At 35.2% G+C, this 23,280-nt stretch overlaps 3 protein-coding genes and 1 pseudogene across 5 annotated transcripts; 1 reads left to right on the top strand and 3 right to left on the bottom strand.

Moving 5' to 3' along the window:
* Positions 1-410: 410 nt before the first annotated feature.
* On the bottom strand, positions 411-3,001 carry LOC111312721 (3-ketoacyl-CoA synthase 4 pseudogene; annotated as a pseudogene). The gene has a single exon (XR_016346555.1). The product of XR_016346555.1 is annotated as a 3-ketoacyl-CoA synthase 4 pseudogene (transcript).
* A 238-nt stretch (positions 3,002-3,239) lies between these two features.
* Positions 3,240-7,139, bottom strand: LOC111312723 (uncharacterized). Of its 2 annotated transcripts, XM_089768448.1 has the most exons (9): positions 6,834-7,139; positions 6,591-6,662; positions 6,422-6,496; positions 6,110-6,193; positions 4,933-5,002; positions 4,768-4,858; positions 4,096-4,138; positions 3,920-4,000; positions 3,240-3,531 (listed from the first exon to the last, which is right to left on the bottom strand). In XM_089768448.1, the coding sequence occupies exons 1-9, from the start codon at positions 6,858-6,860 to the stop codon at positions 3,460-3,462; spliced, it is 615 nt and encodes a 204-aa protein (XP_089624574.1). In that variant the 5' UTR covers positions 6,861-7,139; the 3' UTR covers positions 3,240-3,459. The 2 variants fall into 2 exon arrangements, with proteins under 2 accessions (XP_089624574.1, XP_022768990.2); XM_022913255.2 differs by lacking the exon at positions 4,096-4,138 and having other exon boundaries at positions 4,767-4,858; positions 6,834-6,968.
* Positions 7,140-8,090: 951 nt separating this feature from the next.
* LOC111312724 (protein RADIALIS-like 3) lies at positions 8,091-9,115 on the bottom strand. The gene is made up of 2 exons (XM_022913257.2): positions 8,755-9,115; positions 8,091-8,374 (listed from the first exon to the last, which is right to left on the bottom strand). Exons 1-2 carry the CDS (start codon positions 9,009-9,011, stop codon positions 8,350-8,352), a joined length of 282 nt encoding a protein of 93 aa, XP_022768992.2. The 5' UTR covers positions 9,012-9,115; the 3' UTR covers positions 8,091-8,349.
* Positions 9,116-17,824: 8,709 nt separating this feature from the next.
* LOC111312720 (putative LRR receptor-like serine/threonine-protein kinase At2g16250) lies at positions 17,825-23,235 on the top strand. Its single transcript, XM_022913247.2, has 5 exons — positions 17,825-18,060; positions 18,282-20,299; positions 20,554-20,682; positions 21,655-21,683; positions 22,183-23,235. Exons 2-5 carry the CDS (start codon positions 18,327-18,329, stop codon positions 22,782-22,784), a joined length of 2,733 nt encoding a protein of 910 aa, XP_022768982.1. The 5' UTR covers positions 17,825-18,060; positions 18,282-18,326; the 3' UTR covers positions 22,785-23,235.
* Positions 23,236-23,280: the final 45 nt, after the last annotated feature.

Genomic DNA, 23,280 nt, shown 5'->3' with positions numbered 1-23,280 from the left:
TCCCAGTTTGTCTAAATCTTTTAACGTTAAATTTTGAGTAGGAGTAATTGTCTAATAGTGGACTGAAATGTTCCTTGAACAAAACTGTTCCGAAATGACGATGTTAGATACCCTTCGCCGTAAGGCAGGAAATACTAAAACCTTAGTAATGAGTAACTATAGTTCGATACGGTCTTTATCATGTTTCAAGATTTTTCCTTTTTTTTTTTTTTTTACTCCTTCGTCCCCATCCAATCACAACCTATAAATGACTGATAGGCACGTCTAGACAAGAGCAATGCCATGTATGATGTATCTGTAAAAAAACTAATGCCCACTCACCAATAATTCCAATAAATGTATGTCTTAAGGTAAAAAGAAAAGGAAAAAAACTTAAATGGCAAAGAAAGATGAAATGCAATGATGGCACATTGATGAAACTTTCAATGAGTATTAATCTCAACTAGGTTAATGACTAGTAAATGCATGGAGAATTATAGCACAAAATGAGCAAGTCTCCCATGATAGGACTCCAGACACGCATGCAGATGCAAAAAAAAAAAAATTGGAACACAAAGGTAACCACATTTGACAACTAAAGTACACGTCAAGAATCCGATAGAGCAAAATATAGCGGTCTGCCTTCCAATGAATACAATGTCTGAATGTAGAATCCAACTCAAAAATGTTGCTCAGCTAGGTGCTTATTTTCACAGGATAGTTATCAATGCAATCTTCCCAAGGACCATTACTAGATGGTTTTACATTCCGAAGTGCTTCCCAGACTGCACTATTACATTTGAAGCCACTTCCAAATGCAATTTGCCATACACGGTTGCGCTTCCGCATCCTCTTCTTAGCCTCAATGTACGCCAATCCATACCAAATGGAGCTTGAAGAAGTATTTCCGAAACGATGGAGAGTCATTCTAGAAGCCTCCACATGTATCGGTAGCAGCTGCAAATTCTTCTCTAGCTCATCAATCACAGCCCTCCCACCAGCATGTATGCAGAAATGATCAAATGCCAACTTGAAATCGGGAATATAAGGCTTGACACTGGCATTGAACAATTTCTTCACTAACAAAGTTGTGAAAAACAAAAGCTGCTCACTGATTGGTAGCACAAGAGGACCCAACGTAGTGATATTGGTCTTTAGTGCACCTCCAGCAATTGCCATCAAATCTTTAGACAGTGAAACACCCGTCTTCCCTGTATCATCCTGTTCCTGAAACACACACCTAAATGCCTTATCATCTGCTCCACGATGAGTCCTCACCACATGAACAAGCTTATACTTAGCTCGCTTCCTATCCTTGGACTTATTCGAAAGCAAAACAGCTGAACCCCCAACTCGAAACAAACAATTAGGTATCAACATAGACTTCTTATTCCCAAAATACCAATTCTGAGTAATATTCTCAGTGCTCACAACAACAGCATACGTATTCCTATGCACCTGCAACATATCCTTGGCAAGATCTACTGCAATCACCCCAGCACTACACCCCATCCCACCTAAATTAAAGCTCCTAATGTTTCCCCTTAGCTTATACTTATTCACAATCATAGCCGACAATGAAGGCGTTGGATTAAACAAACTACAATTCACAACAAGAATACCAATATCTTTGGGCTTGACATTCGTGTTCCGGAAAAGAATATCCAATGCCCCAAACATAACCTCCTCAGCTTCTTCCCTCGCTGCCGCCATGGACGGCGTTGGAGGAATATTATGCATTGCTTTAGGCACATAAGTCTCTTCTCCGAGCCCCGAACGCTCCAAAATCTTGCGCTGGAACTCGAGAGACGATTCATCAAAATCACCAGTCAACCTAGAGTGCTCCATGAAACGACCATAGGGAGCTTTAAGAGGATCAGGAGGACGGTAACAAGAATAATCGACAAGGTAAACAGTTCTGGGTCGGGACATGATATAGACCGTTAACCCGAAGACTAAAATAGCAGAGCAAATGATTATGCTGACTAGATTGTATTGAAGGTTAACCCATAGCTGGAGTAAATCATCGAGATTCATTTGAGAAACTTCCATTGAAACCACCGCGATTAGAGGTATAAAACAAAGGGTTAAAAGATTGGAAATTAGATAGTGGTAGCCTAATTTTACGTACTTGAGATTAACGCTTTGAAGAAAATCTGGGAGCCTTCGGGATTGATTGATCTGAACACCAACTAAGCCGCTTCCCAAGCCACCTTTTGTGGCGGCTAAGCCCCCTTCGTTCATGGTCCCGACCTGGTCTGTTAACAATAATGAACCCAAGGTGTGGCAGGGTTTTAACGGTTTTGTAAAAGAAATCGTATATTTTTTCAGAGTGAGAGGTGTTTCCGGGACTGAGAAAAGCTAGATGTAGAATTACAACAGGCCCTTGGCGAAAGGTTTAAACTTTGTTCTGAAAAATGGAACTTTAGAGAGAAAAAAAGAAAAAAGTAAAGATTGGAATCTATTTTAACGAATGCGTCTGGAAGGTTGACTGTTCTACTTTAACGTGGTTTTGGTTTTTTGGTTTAGCATGAAAAAATGGATATGGGAAAGGAAGAGAAAACTTTTCAGTTTTCATCATTATCAACAGGTTATTATTACTAAAGATTGGTTTTTTTGTTCACATTTTCTGTTAACATCAACGAGAATTCTTGTGGCTTTGAATGATTTTGTCTTATCAAAATGCCAGCTATGAAAACAGAGTCGGTACTGCTACGGAATGGCCAACCTGCATTGGAAAAGGTAGGTTAATCGGATCATCGCTGGCCAGCTGGGTAGTGTCAGATATACAGCCGTGGAGGACTCGAGGTTTACATCGAAAATTGTCTCCGTCGACAATGTTTCTAGTATTACTGTTTCTTTGTTGTTTAAATCGTATGGCTAAAATCATAGGACGGCGAAAGTCATTCTTCTAGATTCTACATTTCGCCTTACATCTACGGACAGGAAATGCGTTGATCAAGTGATGGAAACTGGAACATTGCTAAATGATGCGATAATTTGGTACGAGAAAACCTGCTCGGGTATTGGCTTTACATCTTGAATTGTTGTTTTGTTTGTCTTACTTGAGAGAGTTCACTTTCAGGTTAAAAATTTTGGTCTGCATAATTCGCTCTGTAAACAGTTTTCATAATCTCTTTTTTTTTTTTTTCCTTTGATGCTTCTTGAGTAAACCTTGGATGCTGCTAATTTCCTCTCTCTTTCTTTATTCCAGTGATCCAATTCAACAAGTAGTCCTGTATCCACATACAATCAGAGAGTTCTGGATCAAATGAATGAGTAGCCTCTTATTTACACACCGTCTGCCTTGGAATACAACTTTTAGGGTCAAAAGTAGTGCACAATTGAGGTGGGTATGGATGATATAAGAAGTTCAGAACAGTGACACATTTTAGGCAGAGTAAAATGTCTAAGACAGACTATGAACCGATCAGAATAAATGCGAATAAGCTCCAAAAAGGGAATCGAATGATGCAGCTCCTACAGGGCTTCCTTTATGAGTTTCTCCGTGAGAGCTTTGGGCAATCCCATCACACTGTCTGTTGTCCCTACCTGTAAAGACACCAAACGACATTTTATCTACCTCTGATTTTAAAAAATATTTCTCAGTCAGTGAAAATCCATCAGCTACCACACTAAAAAAGATGATGTTCAGACTGGACGTGTGCACATTCGGAATTCAGTCTAAGGTTACTACTTACTACTACTTGCTTTGAGAGTTTTGAAAAAGACCTGCAGGTGCTGTCAAGGCATTTTATCTTAGCTATTCCTTAAGGAAGTATTCATGCATTGCCTATGATCATATGTTGAAGTTGAGCATGTTGATTTTTACAAGACAACTTAAAGCAAGAATCATATTTATCAATTCTTGCCTCATATTTTACCAATTGGCACATCCTACACCAATGGAAACTATATTCACAGAAATAATCAAACTAACCACTTGCTTAACATATGGCTTTATCAAAGGATGCTCAATAATCAGTCCTCCAGCAACATGTAGTACAGTCCCGTCCTCAATCTGAACAACAAGAAAGAAAACAGATAAAGAAAATTGACATTGCTCACGCAATAAGCTAAAGGAGGAGGAAGAACAAAGAAGAAAATTACTCTTACCAGTTTCTCAATGACCACATCTGGTATTTCATGGAAATATATCCATTGCATCAATAATAATAATAAGAGTTAAGCCACATTATGATCATGCTTTGTAACCCTTACAATATCTATCAAGTGCCAATAATGGAATTCGCATAATTCCAGCTTCCAAGGCCTACATAGTGCAGATCTCTTTAATGACTGTGTTTTTTACCCCTTTGGATAAGTAATGAAGATGGTGTCAGACATCCTTCATTACTATTTCATATGCATTTGATTCTCTTTCTGTGGCTACCATAGGTTGATGCAAGTACTAATAACTTGACTAAGAAAGCTGGATAACTGTAGCCAACAGACAAGGAATGAAACGACATTGGAATGAGAGTTGGGTTCAAACCAAAACATTTTCAGTCTGTATACTCATATTTGAAAACAGTGTTATAATCTGTTTGTCACATATGTTAAGGTTCTTAATAAAGATATTTTTGTCCTGATGAACTTAACTAGTACTTGATAGAGCTGGGAAAGAACATAAATAAGTAATGAAATTACATGATAACACGTCATCTAGTTTATGTTGCTCTGATTCTCTCCATACATTAACATGACATAAGTATGGTAATTTTTCAAGCAGGTGCTAAGATTTATTTGGAAAAAATATTCAAATCAAGAATGAGAGCCATTAATACCTCCACCATATCCCATTCTCCTTTTCTGAACCCAGTTTTAAGGTTCGTAACTAGAACAGATCCCACAGTTGCAGCATGCCCACCCGAATAGCCTGCACATCAGTTTATCAGTAAAGTTTTGAAAGAGTAGAACAGATGGGATTAGATTGAAAATGTTAAGACAAACCTTTTATAAATTCACGTGCTTCTTTCTCATTGGCTGGTTTTTCCCTTACAGCACCTTCATAGACCACCACCTCGAGTTCATTTAACAATAACAGTAAGGAATAAAAGGGAAAAAGTTCATTTTTCCAACAACATGAAAATAGTAAATATGCTATGCTTAGAAGCATTAATTATCACCAATTGCCATCTATATTTGAGGATACATAGTGCAAACAAATTTAGGCACAAAAAACATCAGTGCAAGATATGCCCACCCATCAATCCTGCATATTTTACAGATTATCTGGTTTCTTCCACAGAGAAAGCACTTCTGACTGAAGGCAATGGTAAATCTGATTAACAGTGAGACATAGGCCTCTTAATTGAAAATTTTATGGTAAAAAGAATTCACTCTAATTATGAAAAGAAACTCATGACTTGCAGCATCTATTTAAGGAAGCATTAAAATTATAAGAACCCGCTGAAAGGTTGAAAGGGCGGAATTGATTGACCTATTTATGATTTCGGCTTTAACTTCCTTCCAAAGAGCCAAATAACATGTGTAATAGAAATGAAATAGATTTTTTATCGGCAAAGAAAGGGATATGGTGGTAATAGATAACTTATGAACTGTTCTTAAAAAGTTTGACACATGCAACAATAACACAGAATGTATAGCATTATTAAACATGCCAGGAACTCTAAAGCAAATCAAAGGAATAGATTAACACTTGGTCAGAAGTAATTAGTAATGTTGGCTGAGCTTCCTTTAGGTAATCACCAACAGAGAGCCTGTGTAAGATGGCTTCTACCCGATAAATTTTTACCAGCTAAGAAAATGCCAAGACAATACCATACTGCAGGCAACAGCAGCAGTGGAAATGGTAAATAAAAAGTGCATGCATGTAAGTGATTTGAACAGAAACATACAAAAGCCACACTTTGAAATTGTGTGTTGTAGGAAAGCTGAATGGTTCTGATTCTTTTATTATACATCTAGCAAGGATCACAACCAGCTTTTTACCGAGAGAAATAAAAACATGAAATCTAAGCCATAAATAGCAGTTATGCCACTGGTATTGAAACAGATTTACTCACTCCAAAAGTATATCCTCAGGCCATAGATGGCATTCAGTGAAACCATGCCCGATTGTCTAAAAAGGGTGCACAGTCAGTAACTAAAAGAAGTCAAGACATACTGTGTCAGCAGCAATTAAAATAGTTGGTATTTCATCCTTCTCTTGATTATTGATAGTTTGTAGCTTTGATACAATGGAATCAGCCTGAGATGTCATTTACACTCAAATCAATAAAAGAAACTCCAAAAATTCCCTCTCCAATTTGACATTCTAAAACAGAACTAGACAATAAAACACCCACAAACAAATTAAAAATATATATAAAACACTGCTCAAAGCAAAAAAAAAAGATTTTAGATTCTAAAATTCTTCTATCAATCAAAACAATCATTCCAAATAAGCAGTTCACCGATTTAAGTAAAACTTCAGAACCTTTGCTTCAGCAAGAGCTATGACCAACTCTTCTGGCTTCTCCTTTCTAATACCCTTCTCATCAATATCTGCACTCTATAGAAAAACCCAAACTGAAACTTTCTTTTTCTTTTTTTTTCTTTTTTGTCAATACATCAACATTTAAATTTTCTACATATATGAAAATTACCATGATTGTGAATTCATATCCCATTTCAGCTAACATTTTACGACGAGCCATGGACGAAGATCCCAATATTATCTGCGTTACAAAAACTATTAATCAGTTGAATTTTCAACAAAGTTCCAAAATTTTTGGAAATATTTCTTCTTCTTCTACTACCATTATTATTTTTTAAATTCTTGATTTAAATTTTAAGATAAGTAAATAAAAACAAAGATACTTTCGAGTAAGCAACGATTATTAGCGTACTTTGAAAGGACAAGCTTTGTCCTCCATTTTGTCTTTCAGTTTTGTCTTCGCAAAGGTCGAGCGAATGAGCGAGTGTAAGTCGAGACATAATCAGAAAACGAAGTAAAGAGACGGTGATGGTGCGCGTGTTGAGTACGCAGATCAAAATAGGACCTTGGTCCCTAGCCGTATAGTACGTTATGACGTCATATTATGGGCCTTAAAGCCCACCAATCAAGTAAGATTTCTTCTACCTTCGAAGCCCAAGCCCATAATAATTCGGTGTCGTTTTATGACTTAAACTTTTCAAAGCCAACTTTAAAATGTGAGAAAAAGGAAATTTTATATATACTCAAAAAAATTATTATTAAACCAATTATTTTTTATTTACAGTCTGAACACATGGTTTTTTTTTAAAATTTTTATACTCTATTTATCTATATCTTCTTAATTCACTAATTACATGTAAATCAGAAATATAATACAAATTTAATGTATTTATCTATAACTTTCCATTGTTTACACTATCTCCTTCTATCCTTCTATTCTATTACAAAAGGAAATCTTTTTTTTTTTAATTTTATATATTAACATCATGCTTTGCTTTTGTCTTGTTCACTTCCAAATTTGCTTTGAAGTACTTTAGGCTCTCCTTATTTGACATTGATCTACAAATTGAAATCTCACTACTTATGTAATAATAATAAGCAAACACATGAAATCTTTTTTCAATTCAAAACTTGCCATTGACTTGAACTTGATAATATACAGAATTAATAGCAACCATTTAATTCTATAGGTGAAGTTTCTAGCCGTGGATGAAATTCTTTCTTAGAAAGAATGCTGAGGAGTCCTTGTAGTTTATTGTATGTTCTTATTCATTCTTATAGTTATAACATGCCGATCTAGAATTCTATCTTCATGTGCAGAAAAGAAGATTAATGGCTTACAAAGTTGAACCAGTACAATTATTAATTATGGAAATGATTAACTCAACAGCAAAGAGTTTGTCTCTAGCAGAAGAGGTGTTCACACAAACATATATTGTAGATTGTATAATTCCCATCTTTTCTCTTTGATCCAAAAAGTGGCTCTTCTTATTTTCCACATTGGTTGGGAAAATGAATATGAAAATGAATATCCAAGAACAAATTTTACGAAGTCTATCCTTTAATTATTATCCTTTTTAACTTGAAATTTAGATTCTGCATTAAGGTATTGCAATAAATCTGGCTGTTTCAAGGATGCATATTTGGTCAGATAGAAGACAAAGACATTAATAGGAGGATATTCATTAAAAACGTACAGGAGCATACAAGGAACTTTGAGTCATATACCAATGCTATATGAGTTATGAGTCATATACACGGTACATTTAACGAAGCAACATGCAGGAAAGAAGTATATATAGGAAGGTACAACTTTGATCAGGAACTGAAAACGACATAAGAGCAACATATTCGCTGTTTGTTGCGCAGGGCTGCATTTGATTTATTAATGGTTAAGATCTTTGTTTCTACTGGTTCTGGTTCATACTTCACTGAAGCCTGAGATTCCTCATCCTGCAGGAGAAAATGGATGAGATATCAGTCTTGGCCATAGGGAAATAGTGCAATATACACCAACTAATGCTTGAAACTTGTTATTTTTTACTTATGGGTTATAACTGCACCACATATTTAGCTAGCAATTAAGCAGTATCATAATAATGTTAAAGCTAGCCATGCATTGAAGTACTTTGATATTAAAAGCAAGCCTTTCATTTTCTCAACTTGTTAATTTGATATGAATTCCTGAAAACCTGTCCAATTAGATAAAGGATTCCTCAAAAGTTTATGAGACTTTCTGATCTTTATAAACATTCTTGGGAAGTGAAAAAAACTGGAGAAAAAAAGTATGAAAAGCGGTAATTAAGTTAATTGGTACTAGCATATATTTATACCTTTGTTCTTCATCCATGTAACTGTATCCTTTGCTTCCTCCTGCTTTCTTGTAAGGGGGTAAGGGAACTTGGCCGGACTCAATCTGCTTGATGTCTTCGACAAGATTCTCGTAATGTATCTTCACTTCCTCCACAGTTTTCCCTCCAACTGCCCTGGCTAGATTGTGCCAGCGGTCCGGAGTATCCTTGTCATAGATAGCTAAAGCATTCTCAAACAATTTGTTTTGCTTTGGTGTCCAGCTCGAACCTGAGGCCATTGCAGAAATAACTACACTGATAATACTCAAAAGAGTCAGAGAAAACACAAAAAAAGAGAGAGAAATATAGAATTAAGAAGATTTTATGCGCAAAAGAGACTGCCAAGGCTGCTCTTTATATAGTAGAGGAAGGAGAGAGAAAAGCAAGAGAAAGGAGAGTTTTGGAAATCGTGGGCCGGGGCTTGTGTCAGGTACTTAGCTGTTGCTTTACTTGCAAAACAGCGGGACTTTGTAAAAAACTACGTGGTTTTACTTTACTTTCCAGATAATTTCATGGGTCTGCTGTAGACTTAATCACTTAAACATCAAGAAACTCAATTCCTGGTCTGTTTTTATTAATCCAAGAAATTTTCGCTCTTTTTTTTTTCCTCACACATTAATAACTGTTACAACCAACCATATATACCAGTTAGCCATCTTGGATTTTGTTTATACAATGGATTAATTCTGCCTGCCGCGAAAATTTTACTCATGATGCACATTCGAATGTGTCGACCTCCGTGATAAATGTGCTCAAAGTGGTTATTTTCGTGGACAACCTTTCATAGAAAGGATCAAAATATATGTATTTAAGGTATTAAATCTGCGGCTACAATGGTTTTTTGGTTGAATATTGTGTCCAAATTGTCCAAACCCCTTTTCCCAGATATGGAACTAAGTGATTAACTCCTCATTTAATACTAGTATTCTGTTAACTAAAATTTACACTTGAATTCAAAGCTGTACTTCACTTTATAATTATCGTACTATTAGGTTCTCAAATTTCCAATATCAGATTTCAATGAAACTTGTTTAAACATTTAAGTAATGGTTCCTATATCACGAAAAATTTCCTCCAAATGGAGTTATCAAAAGTACCGAGTACTTCACTCGGGAGATAAAGTTAACACAGCAAGCACAGTCCAGTACATTATAATGGCGCTGTATACAGAAGTAAGCTACAGCCTTCATCAGGGTGGGTCCAGGGTTTATTCAGCATCTGTGCTGATCTTTAGCATTCACGGGTGCACCATTGCTGCCAACCAGTAAAATCTTCACGTTGAGAGTGCTGTTGAGCTGTATAATGAGAGGGAGAAAAGGGAGAGACAGAGAGAGAGACCCTTTTATTTATTTATTTATTTTTCTTTTTAGGCGTTTTCTGTGTTGTGAATCAATCTTAAAACGTGACAGAGGCTGCTAGATCTTTCCTTACAATTGTTTGTACTTGTTCTTTTTTTTTCCGAGAATAAGTCAAACAGGTGATCTCTTTTACCAGGTGAAACTGTACAGACTGCTGTAACAATCTGTTAGGGTCTTAGATACTAGTTACTCGTTTTTTTGTTCGTTTATTTAGACCAATTATTGAAGGGAAAACAGTCTAATAATTGTTGAAGGAAAAGGAAAGTAATTTCAAAGTTCAAACTGATCCTTGGAGTTTATGGTTTTTTGGTTTCTGGAAGGAAGAACATCAATGCGAGGTTTCATTCAATTTAGCATATCTGTGCTGCACTCAAATTTCCTGAGCACTAAAAGTGTCGGTTAATTTAAAGCAGTCTCTACTGCTGCACTTCAAATTAAAACAATCTTGGCATAAGTATCGACATTTTCTGCTGTCTTCCAATGCATATTAATATGGATTCTCACATTAGTAGCTACTGTTTAGCCGTCATGCCTGTCGATTAATTCTGAAATAACTAATTACATACTTGATACTCGGCGGTCCCTTTATATCCAGCTAGCTTTTGGCATCTGGCTCTGGGTCATATGCCTAATATAGCAAATGATAGTGTGTGATGCCTAAGAGGATAAGAGTCATATCCTTGCCGTGATTATACCAAACAAGTCATGCATTGTACTTGGTTTACAGTGTCCAATGCTGGAACCAAAACCATTAAAAGTTTTAGACAGATCTTGCACCTAAACTCCATGGAAACCATCATGTGATCCCATAATTAATCACCATTTCACATGTACCCTAAGGAAAAACAAAGGCTAACTATAGATTGATCTCATGCTGGTAGTGGGCCAGATATATGTTTCTCTTTTGAATAACATGATCCTATAGCAAAATGAGGGCAACCGAAAGTATCCACTTGATTATATGTTGAATTCATCCAGGATGGAGGATAAGCAAACTCGTACTAACAGTATAATTTTAGCTTGGAAGAAAAATCGGGAAGCATAATTTAAAAGACCATTATATTGTGCAACGCTATCCGCTGGAAAGCCATGCTTGCACCCAGCACCCGATACATCTTTTTGGCTTACTGTCAAATTTGACAGGCTGCTAAATAGTACACTTTCACTATAAGACAACAACTATTTTAAACAAAGTATAGCAAAGATTCTCGAAAACCCAATAGGCAGACAATCATAAATGAAATGGTTAAATTCATTTGTACTCTATTTTGCATGAATTGACATCTAATTAAATTTAAATGTGAGTTAATGAGATGAATTATCAACAAAGAAAAATAGATCATGGGATTAGTCTAGCAGCTCATACTCCCCTTGTAACAACCAAAAAAAAAAGTTAAAATCAACATTACCATATGACTTATTAACAGCTGATTGGTGATCGATGGGCATGAGATGTGTTTGCACCAAAAAGGCGAAAACTACTAGTACAAATTTTTCCCTCAGAGAATTTATTACCGGACATAAAGACTAGGAGCCATAAATTCATCTGATTGTTCTAAAACAATTTGGATACAACCGTCATGAAGAAACTTCCTGTGGAAAGTTAGGTAAACTATACAGTAGTTACTAGTTTATGGTGGTTCTGGTTCCTTTGTGAACATTGAAAAGGACTGGTTGGTTTGTGATTTGTCTATTAGAAAGTGTTTTTTCACTTTAGTTTGGATATCAACAGAAGCAAGACAAGCGCTTATGTGGTTGCCATGGCGTTTCCAACTTTTGGGGGGAATATCTACGAAGAAGATCCATTTCAGGCACGTTCTATCGTTTTGATGATTAGAATCCTTATCATCCACGTCCACTGCAAAAAGAATTTTATTTTTTCCCTGGATACATTTCCTTTCTATTTCAAGACCTTTTAAGGACGCCATTAATTTCCCTTTTCTTTGGGTAGCTTAGAATTCGTCTGCAAGTTGGGGGGCCTGGGGCTATGGAATCCAGGACTTTATCAGGAGATCAAAGGTCACCGTTCTTGACCTATAAGTGTGAAAAGCACCTCACCTGTAAAGGTGGTGGTCCTGTTTAACTCAGGAAGGAATTTTGCATTGATATGCTTGCTAAAACCGGGGAACCTTTGAGTTTCTCATTGTCAGAAGCTCAGAGTTTTCTCAAAAGCATAACTGGGTTTACAGGAAATTTAAACCAAAGGAATTCCTGCATAAGTTTTCCGCCAACCTCCAGAATAAAACTAAAACCTAACTGGTTTTTCTTGCTATAGTACTCTTCGTTTGTAGATTCTAAAATCCAAAGCTATTTTGCCTTTGTACATGAGACTTAGAGAAAACCATGCATCCTTCAAGCACATGGACAGATTGAATTATAAGCACAAGTTTACAAGCACTATTGACAATATGTGGTGATCATTTGTTATCAATTACATCTGCAACTTTAAGCACCTATTGTTCATTGTGGTATATCAGGCTGCCGATATTTTTTAATCCTTATCATCCATGTCATTTCCACAATAAAGTTATCTCAAATGAGATCATTTTCCTGCTATCAATAGCTTTGAAAGACTTGATTAATTTATTCTCTGCTGCCCCTCCTTTCAACTTCGAGCGCTTGCTTTGCCATCTCGAGCTCATTAATTATGGTCTGAAATTGCGAGACGTTTCCGTTGGATTCTCGAGCTAGACACATCAGGGGAGTCAATTGTTTTGGCTGAATATTATTCCTGCTTAGGGTCAGGGAACCATGAATCTGCTATCAGCATAACGTTTTTCCAGGGCTAAGTGTCCATCGTGGGGACCTAAATGATGCATCCAACAAGCAAAAAAGTTCTTGGGGGAATATTTGAGGAAAAGCAAGTAACCTGGATGAGAAAATTCAAAGGTTGCTGATCCGGTGGCTGAAAGGAGGGAAAGAATTGATGGGGATAAGCTGGATAAGTACTATTCCAATGGTGACTGACGGAAAAATGGTACTTTCCTACAAATTATTACAATATTTTTTTCTAAGACAGTTAAGGAGACGTAAAACTTTGTTTGGATCTAATCCCTGTGATTTTAAAAACACATCCCTTCCCATCCACCTAATACAGTTATGATTTTACTCTCGAAATCCTCCCTACAAAATCGAACATGATTGACAAGGAATGAGCTATTCCCTTACCAACAAAACTAATCCCTTTGGCCTGTGGGTCAAATTATTACAATATTTGGAGAAAATCTAGCCATTTTAACTGCAAAAGAAAGAGAAACGACTAACTCATGTATAACAGGAATGTTGATCAGGTCGAGAAAGAGAAAAATACCTGACAGGAGGAAGCCAATAATAATTGAGATGGATAACTATGAAGTAGATAGGCATCATCACTCTTTGGTGAATTCCCACTTTGGCTGAGCAAATGAAAGTTGGATCGTCCAGTTTTCAATAATATCAACATCATGAGAAATCAGTTGGCTGAGTGATAAGAGTGGAAAATTCTGCCAGGCTGTATAAGATGAGAGTAGAATCTTGAGATTCATAGAGTTGATAATCGGTGCTGAAAGACTCAATTGGACCTTATATGCGATATGGTGATCAGGTGAAGATTCTTGTGCCTTTATGCTGTTTTTTAGTCAATGTCATCAAATTATAACAGAAAAAAACAAAAAATATGTGGTCTCCCCCTTTGTAGGGGTGTCTAATCATTTTCAAAACAAATCAAATCTCGTGTTTAGTTCAGTAAGAAACTGCATAGGTAGAGTACTTCATCTGTCTTCTGTGAAATCTGCAGCAGCCGCCTTAGGATTCCGGTTCATCAAACATTTAGGCAACTGGACTAGGTAGTTAAGACAAGGCCCAATTAGTCCAAATATAAGTGAAATCAGCAAATACTATTAAGCCACAGCCCAATTCTTAGTAATTCCAAGACCCATACCTAAAATTTATATCTTGGGCTCAACTGTAATCACCCAACAGCCTTCACCAAGAAAACCCAAACCAATATGTTAATTTAGTCACCAACCCAACATAATGGCGATGGACTAGGAATCCATTGGACTATTTGTTAGAACATTATATAGGTTAGGAGATTTTTGTTCAAGAAATTATTAGTATTTAATATTTTATTAATTTTAAAGATTAGAATTTAAATCTTAACAAATCCAAAAAAATATTTACATTATTATAAATATGAAACATCCTAGCCTAATTCCACTCTATCTTTTTAGAATTAAATATTTTTCTTTCCATTATCTTAAACATTTTGACGATGAATGTTAGAATTTGATTTTTTTTTTAATTTGTATCAAATAAAATAAAAGATTATCCTATTGTCAAATGGATTTAAGTAAGTAAATTATGTGCTAAATTATCACATTGAACTTTTGTTTTAGTAGTTTATCCAATTTCCAAACTAGGAAGATGATGAACAATAAAGTACAAACGAAGCTACTCAATTATTAAAAAAGTTGCATTTTTCGCTATTGAAATTGAACTCAGTGCTTTAATTTGCATAAAGGACGCCTATGCAATTATGTTTGATCGTTAATAATGGACTAGGATTTGACTCATTGTGAACTGCCTTTTTATGTCGTGGATTCTAAATCTATCATATCGGTTTTCAAATTTTGTTCGAAATAGTATTATGATTATATATATAATAATTAAAATTAAAAAATTTTATATTTTTTTTAACAATTGATTTTAATAAATCTAATGGATAAGAGAGATAAATAAAAAAAAAATGATTTATTTTATCTTTTTAATCTATTAAAATCAATAATTACAATAAATTTTTTAAAATTTTTTTATATAACTTGATCTCTCTTCTATTAAAATGATGTAATATACCATCAGTAAAACGATATAAGATATATTTAAAACCATCATACATGAATATTATAAAAAAAAAAGATATATAATAATCTTTTAGAAACTTCATTAATTATGTATGAAATAATAAGTTTATATATTTATATTTGTTTGTTACATGTCTTTAAATTTAAAAACATTTTAATTTTTATTGAATTTTCATAACCCATTTAAGATTAATCTAGCTGATAAAGGAGAATAGTTTTTTTCTTTTATCAACATATATTTGATCATAATAAAAAACATTTTTAAAATATAATTTTAAGTTCACTAAATTAATACAAAAAATATGTTTTAAGATTCTTTAAAAGAATGCATCTTTAAAATCGTTTTAAAAAAAATTAAATTCCGATAAAATCGAACATATTAAAGAATTTTTAAAAATTATAAGATTAAAATATTATTTTAAGAGTATTATTTGTTACTTTGGGTAAGAGAAAAATATATTTTTACTGATTGTGTCTTCTTCTCTAACAGTTTCAAGTTTGAGAACCTCAACATCCTACGGTCATTTCAAAGTTACCGAGACTGACCAAGTCAATATGCTCTCATCTTCGTTCCTACAACTGTAAACTTTTCATCCAATCATGTAGTGCCACATCGACGCCGTGATGATTCAGCAAAGCTTGTCTCATAGGCCAGCCGACAGCTTCGTTGGCCAAGTTGGACACGTAGCTTTATTCCATTTTCATTTTTATTTCAGTGGCATTTTTAGACTAGTAATTTTCATTGCCTTTTTTTTTTTCTTCACTTGTTTAAATTGGAAAAATATCTTCTTTACTATTTAAAGTAATAAAATTTTTTATTATTTTTATCTAATTTTGAATAATATATTTTCACCCGATTGATATTTATGATCATGTAATAACACTTAAAAAAAATACATTTTTTAGAAATTCTTAAGACCTTTTAATTTATATATTTTGCTTGCAATTTTAGATTTCATCCATAAATTAAAAATAAATTTTATTCACATGTGAACAATTTAAAATAAATTATTAATTAATAATTCTTAACGAATTATCCACGTTCAATGGTTTCTTAATGATATATTTCAATTCTAAATCCAATCATAAGATTGACTAAAAAAAAAATATTAGAATGTTGAGAAAGATTACACGTGAACTGATAAGTTTTTTATTTCAAAGATAAAGCTATGAATTTTAAATATGATATAATAATATAATATAAAAATATATAATTAAATTTTTTTTAAAATTATAATAAAAATTTTTACATGAATTTAATTAAAACAAAAATAATACAAAAAATACCTATCAATTTAACAAAAAATAAAATAAATATATTTCGTAATTAATATGTAGATATAAATTAAGATATAATAATTTTTATATTTTATAATATATGATATAAAATAAATATAACAAAAATAAATAAAATTATCCAATCTAATAATAATTAAAAAAAAAATCAAATGCACCTAAAAAATTGGTTGAATTGGTCAGATGTCCACTTTTAAAGTAAAGCATTTTCTAAAACATAAATTTTAGCATGCAAAAGTCACTCTTGCTTCTTTTAATTACTATATTAAAAAAAAAAAAAAGTAATCAAATGACAAGAGAGTGACACAAACGCGTTAGCTGTGGGGTCCATGTTGAAAATTGCCACGTCAGTCACGATCTGTTTTTGTTTAATTTTTCTTTTCAAATCAGTCGCCGCTGCAAGCCAATGCTAGCACTTTTTCGCGTTTCGTCTGGTTATTGTTGGATCAAAGGTTCACTAAGATTACACGTTTGACCAGAAAACTTAATTGTTGACCCCAACAGTTACTTGACGCTTACAATTTTTTTTTTCCAAGCATAAAAAAATTATACTAAATACTTACATTCTTTCATGCAAAATTCAATGATTATTGAGATAAAACAAGGAGAAGGGAAAAAAAATTGGATGATTTGATTTGGATAATCATATAACTTTAAATGATTCGACATATTTGAAATCAAAACATTTCCTTCGTAATTATTAATAACCATTTCACTCACCATAATTCCTTCGTAATTCGACATATTTTATGTTATGTATGGCTTATGAAGACACTTACCACGTTATCCTTTTTTTTTATAGGGACTTAATCAAGTCAGTCTTTACATGTGGACAGGTTAACAATAGTTGATGGAAACCTTTGCTTCCAACTGCAATGGCATTTAAAAATCCATATGCTGACTATTCAATCCACATGGAAGAATGAAGATGGACTATCAAGAATGCAAATTTTCATCGACAAAATGAAACATGAAAGTAGATGTTGTTCAAGAAACAAACTTCCATAAAAAATGACAACATGGGAGAGTGGGCCAAAAGAAAGCAATGCCATTGTATTAGAAGAAGAAAAATCAAATCCTAAAAAAAAAAAAAAGAAAAAAAAAAAAAGAAGACTTTGGACTTGTCCTTGCATCCCCAGTCTATTGCTAGTAGTACACTTCTATTTGATTGATTATGAAATGAAGCGAAAGGATTCCTTGTTTTCGTATATTCACAATTTTATTGTTCACCTGAGCTGGCTTTCACGACCAGGAACCTGTTTTCCTAGTTTCCAAGTCAATGAACCAGCCATAAAAGTCCATCACCATCGACGCTCTGTGTCCAAAACCATTTCTCGTCTGGGTTAGTAGTAATAATGAAGTGAAGGTGTTAGAATCTTTGAGTTTGTTGAAAGGGGCAGATTCATTAAATTGCTCCGGTGGATAGTGAAAGTGACACAGTACTGGCAGAAGGTCCGGCGGTTGGGCAGAAATAAACCTTTTTTTTTCCTCATTAATGTCACCTGACCGGGTGACCCCCCTCTCTTTAAAAGCCGACCCCCCTCTCTTTAAAAGCCCGTGCCATAATTCAATTTTTGTTGTCTCTAGAAACAAACAACAACAACCCTTATAAGCTGTTTGCTTAAACTTCAAGATTAACGTTGTAAATCTTACGTTTTTGTTTTGTTTAGTGTTTTTTTTGGACTTAAACACATGCAGTTCAATTTATTTTTTTTATTGCTTAGATTATTAATTTGGGGTCGGTGGTAACAAAGGAACAACATCAAATGCAGAATCATAGCTCGTGATTGGAGGTAAGAATTTACGAAGAACAAGGAATATTTAAACTCTTTTTTTAAAACATACATAAATTTCTCTCTATTTTTGAGTTACCCATTTTTATTTTTTTCCCCGTAAATCAAGTATGTACATAAAATGTACAGGCTAGCTAGAGAAAGAGAGCTCTTTGATGGTAAGGGTGATGGTCAAAATAAAAAAAATAATAAAGTTTTCTTTTTTTTTTTTTTCTTTCAAGGAAGAAGAAGATGATGAGTGAGAGACTGAGCCTCCATTGAGCTTCATGAGCATCGGCTTGACATTACCAATGGAAGCTCAAAGAAGTGTGTTACCAATCTTCTTGTTAGCTGTAATCTTACTCTTGATCCAGTGCGTGGTAGCTCAGAGAGTTTCGATAAGTTCTTCAATCGAACGGAGGGCATTGCTTGATCTCCGCTCATCATTAGGTCTCCGAGCCAAAGATTGGCCCATCAAGGCCGACCCTTGCACATCGTGGCTCGGCGTCGAATGTCGAAACGGCTCCGTTTGGAACATCACTGTTTCCGGTTTAAAAAGAACCAGACTTGGACGACTCAATCCCAGGTTCAATGTTGATTCATTGGTTAATTTGACCCGCCTAGTTTCCTTCAATGCATCCGAGTTCCCACTTCCCGGGTCAGTACCGGATTGGTTCGGAAACCAGTTGGTTAATCTCGAGGTTCTTGATCTCCGGTCATGCAATGTCTCTGGTTCAATCCCTGGTTCACTTGGTAACTTGAGTCGACTCACTTCTTTGTATCTTTGTGATAACAATCTTGCTGGTTCAATTCCTGCTACATTGGGACAGTTAAAGAATTTAAAAATTCTTGATCTTTCAGTTAATTCGCTTACTGGGTCAGTTCCTTTAAGTTTTGGGTTTCTTGGAAATATTGAAAGGCTTGAACTTGCTTCAAATTACTTATCTGGGTCAATTCCACCTATTTTAGGTTCTTTACGACGTCTTCAACTGTTTAATGTTTCAGATAATAATCTTTCTGGTTCAATTCCTGTTCAGTTTGGTAATCTTTCGAGGTTAGTTGTGCTTGATCTTAGTAAGAATTCTTTCTACGGGTCGGTGCCTGAGGAATTTAAGATGTTAAGAAGTTTAAAAAAGATGGTAATTGGGGTTAATGAGCTAGAAGGACGTCTGCCGGTTGATTTGTTTTCAAGTCTAGTTGAGTTACAAGTTGTGGATTTGAGCCGGAATAAACTTGAAGGTGCTCTTAAAGATACGATTTGGTCAATGCCTAAATTGGGGTTCCTTGATGTATCTAGCAACAATTTTACAGGTCCTTTACCGGGTCTTAATTCTAATAGTAGTGCTGTTGCAGCTGCCGTGTTCAATCTGTCCAACAATTTCTTTTATGGAACTTTGAATTTTTCACTTGGAATGTTCAAATTTATCGATCTCTCTGGTAACTATTTTCAAGGCAAGGTAGTTAACAACAGTAAAAGAAATGCTACTATAAACAAGAATTGCCTTCAGGCTGTGAAACAAAGGAGTTTGGAGGATTGTAGACTGTTTTATACAGAAAGAGGGCTAAGTTTTGATAATTTTGGTGCACCAGACACAATAGAGCCAGCTCCAGCCGAATCTAGTTCAGAGAGCAGGAAGCGATGGATATTTATCTTGGCAGGAGTACTCGGTGGACTTGGCTTCATTGTAATTTTGGTACTGGTGCTAGTGGTCCTCTTGAAAGGTTGTGACAAGGGCATCAGAAATCAAAGAGGAAGTGCAGATATAGGGCCTGTTCCAGAAGGTGATAGTCCTCAACTTCCGAAAGATCCTACAATAGCTGGTTCTGGACATCCATTTACATATGAGCAGTTGCTCCAAGTAACTGGTAATTTTAGTGAGACGAATCTTATTAAGCATGGCCACTCAGGAGACTTTTTTCGTGGTATCTTAGAAGGTGGGATCCCAGTGGTCATCAAAAAGGTCAATTTGAGTTCTTTCAAGAAAGAATCATACATGATGGAATTGGATTTATTCAGAAAGCTTGCTCACACGAGATTTGTCCCACTCTTGGGGCACTGCTTGGAGAATGAAAATGACAAGCTTCTGGTCTACAAATATATGCCAAATGGAGATTTGGCCAATTCCTTTTACAGGGCTACCAACTCAGAGGATGATAGCTTACAGTCCCTGGATTGGATTACAAGGTTGAAAGTAGCTACCGGAGCTGCTGAAGGCCTACGCTACTTGCACCATGAATGTAACCCTCCTCTTGTTCACAGGTATTTTGAAACATGCTTTTGGCTACTTTTAATCTCTTTTCAGTGCAATGAGAGATTGATAATTATAATAGTTGCTAGTAACCAGGACTGGTAGGACTGGTAATAAACTATAAATCTATATGCCAGTAGCTACTCGTTGTTTTTCTCCATTTTAACTCAAGTTGCTTCTCCTGTTTTTGTAACTTTTCACAAGCTTTATGATTTCCTTTTCAATAGCGTTAATTTTTATGCTGTATTACTTTTGGTGGTTGAAGGGATGTTCAAGCAAGCAGTATTCTTCTTGATGATAAATTTGAAGTGAGACTTGGGAGCTTGAGCGAAGTTCGCAGCCAGGAAGGAGATACACACCAAAATGTGCTCACAAGGTTGCTTTGGAAGCCACAGTAAGTATTATAAAAGTTATTCTTTTTACCATTTCTTAGCTATCCATTTGCCAGGAAGCATATGGTAGTTTGTATATCCCTTTTTTTGGGGGGGAGGGGGGGGGGGAGGGGGGGGGGGCGGGGGTTAAGTTAATCTAGGAATAACTTAACAGATTTACTTGGTTTTTGAAACTAACTTGATTTACTATTTGTTTCTTTTGAGTGATTTTACTATTCTTTTCAGTCCTTTCTGGTGCAATTGCTTTAAAACAATTGACTTTCTTTATCTTCTTATATTCTTGTTTTTTAGTTTTGATCATAATATATCTGGTTTTGTATCTTTCATTATGCTGTAGTGCTTCCAATTGCTTGGTCAGCCTTTTGTCTTATAACAAAAGCACTTGGTATCATATTGCTAAGCATGCTACTTTTGACATAGTTAATTTGATTGAAAGGGATATGGCCTAGCGAATTAAATCAACTAGAATTGGGATATACTGATATGCTGATCTTCTTAGATGTAAAATAGTAGTTTTGATGCTATGGGAGAATTTTCTTGTCAGACAGCCCACCTTTTGGCTCAGGCTGGCCCAATTCTGGCCAATACATTTGGGGCAAGACCAGGCCCATAAATTTCCTCTAATTTTATAAATTATGTTGAATAATATAATACAACAATTGACTTGCAGGCCTGAGTGAGTTGCCTGGCCCTTGACACATCTATTGCTTTCAACTGTTTGTGCCATGCACACATTTGTTATATTTAGTTTTCATTTTTGTTTTATGGTGCTTTTAAACCTTGATATCCATGGCAACTTTGACACACAAAATTTGTACTATTCATTGATATTTGATCTTTGATTTGGCCACATAAAATTTAAATTAATGTGTGTGTGAACAAGAGAATGATGGCAAGAGACAAGTTCTTTTGTTCTGTTATTGTATATTTTTGTTCAGTGCTATAATATATTTTTTTCTCTTGGTGATGTGTAGGACCTCCGACCCGGGGCCTTCAGGTTCAGGTATGTAAAATTCAATTGCATGGTTGTTAATATCCTTGATTCTTTATATTACTATTTGTCAACGTGTGAAACTTAATAGTAGTAATTCACTAGTCTGTGGGTATTCACTTCATTGATTTACCATTCTTATACTATAAGGCTGGAGTCGACAGCCTTGCTTGAATTGGTCCACCGGACTGAAATTTAAAGCAGTTATCATTCACATGTACACTGTTGTACCTATGTGCTAGCAGATGATATCCATTACTTGTTTCCATCATTGAAAGTTGAAACTATAGATTTTTCACACCAACAAATATATCCTTTTGTTTTAACCGAGCCAATTTGCCCATGTAACTATATCTCTAAAACTGTTGTTGGGGAGGGAAGATTCTGAAATATAAGACACACAGCATTTCATAGGTGGTTTTATTTATTTATTTATTTATTTATTTTTCTGCATCAGTTGCATGTTGGAAAGAAAATTATAATTTTTATACATGTCTTTGGAAATGGACAGGCTCTTCTTCGGCTAATTGTGCTTATGACGTGTACTGTTTCGGAATGGTATTACTTGAGCTTATAACAGGCAAGCTTGGCATTGGTAAAGCGGAAGATGCATCTACAAAGGAGTGGCTTGAGCAAACCTTGCCTTGCATCAGTATATATGAAAAGGAATTGGTGACTAAGATCATGGATCCATCCTTGATAGTAGATGAGGATCTATTGGAAGAAGTATGGGCCATGGCAATCGTGGCAAGGTCATGCCTTAATCCAAAGCCTTCCAAACGACCCTCAATGAAACATATTCTTAAAGCATTGGAAAACCCTTTGAAAGTGGTAAGGGAGGAGAGTTTCAGCTCTGCCAGGCTGAGAACAACATCGTCTCGGAGATCTTGGAGTACTGCCTTCTTTGGTAGTTGGCGACAGAGCTCATCAGAGAGCGCCACCGTTCCAGGCCACCCAAACAGAGAGGGTTTTAGTGGTTTTAGGCAGTCAAGTAGAGTAGGTTCTCATGGTAGTGGGGGAATTGACCACTCATCTTCACATAAAAGGTTGTCAAATGAAATTTTCCCCGAACCAGTGGAAATGCAAGACATTGAGAGGCTAGATGAGAACTAGCTGAAAAGAGTGTTTGCTGTTAACTGATTTTTAGCGGGGAGAAGGGGGGGGGGGGGGTTGGGGGGCTTCTTTTCAAGTGCCTGCTCAACCATTGAATCCCAACATTTCGTGCACCCATTAGGCTCCAAAGCTATTTTATAAGGAAACTAGCAGACGATCCAATCTGATGAAGATAGACTGGTTGAGCTGATACATCTCTAGGCTTAACGAAAATGGCCGAAGTCAGTCATGGAGAAGAGACGGGAGACCCAACTATATCCAGCGAGATTCTTTTATATTTCAAAAGCTTGTTTGCAGTCAATTGTCATAACAAGCAGCAATTTTTCATTGTTATTGGCACTTTCTCTCATATATCTTAAAATGTAGTGTAAAATTGTAAAAGATTAGGACTCCTTGCAGCATTATTAACTTCACATTTAGTTAGTAGCAATAGAAAAACACATTAACTGTACCTCAAAAGAATTTTTTGGATTGAGAATTTCAATCAACTTGAAAG

The sequence above is a fragment of the Durio zibethinus genome, chromosome 1 (assembly GCF_047325235.1).
Source record: "Durio zibethinus cultivar Kanyao isolate XHJ-2024 chromosome 1, ASM4732523v1, whole genome shotgun sequence".
Lineage (NCBI taxonomy): Eukaryota > Viridiplantae > Streptophyta > Magnoliopsida > Malvales > Malvaceae > Durio > Durio zibethinus.
This window is presented reverse-complemented; position numbering and strand designations above follow the sequence as displayed.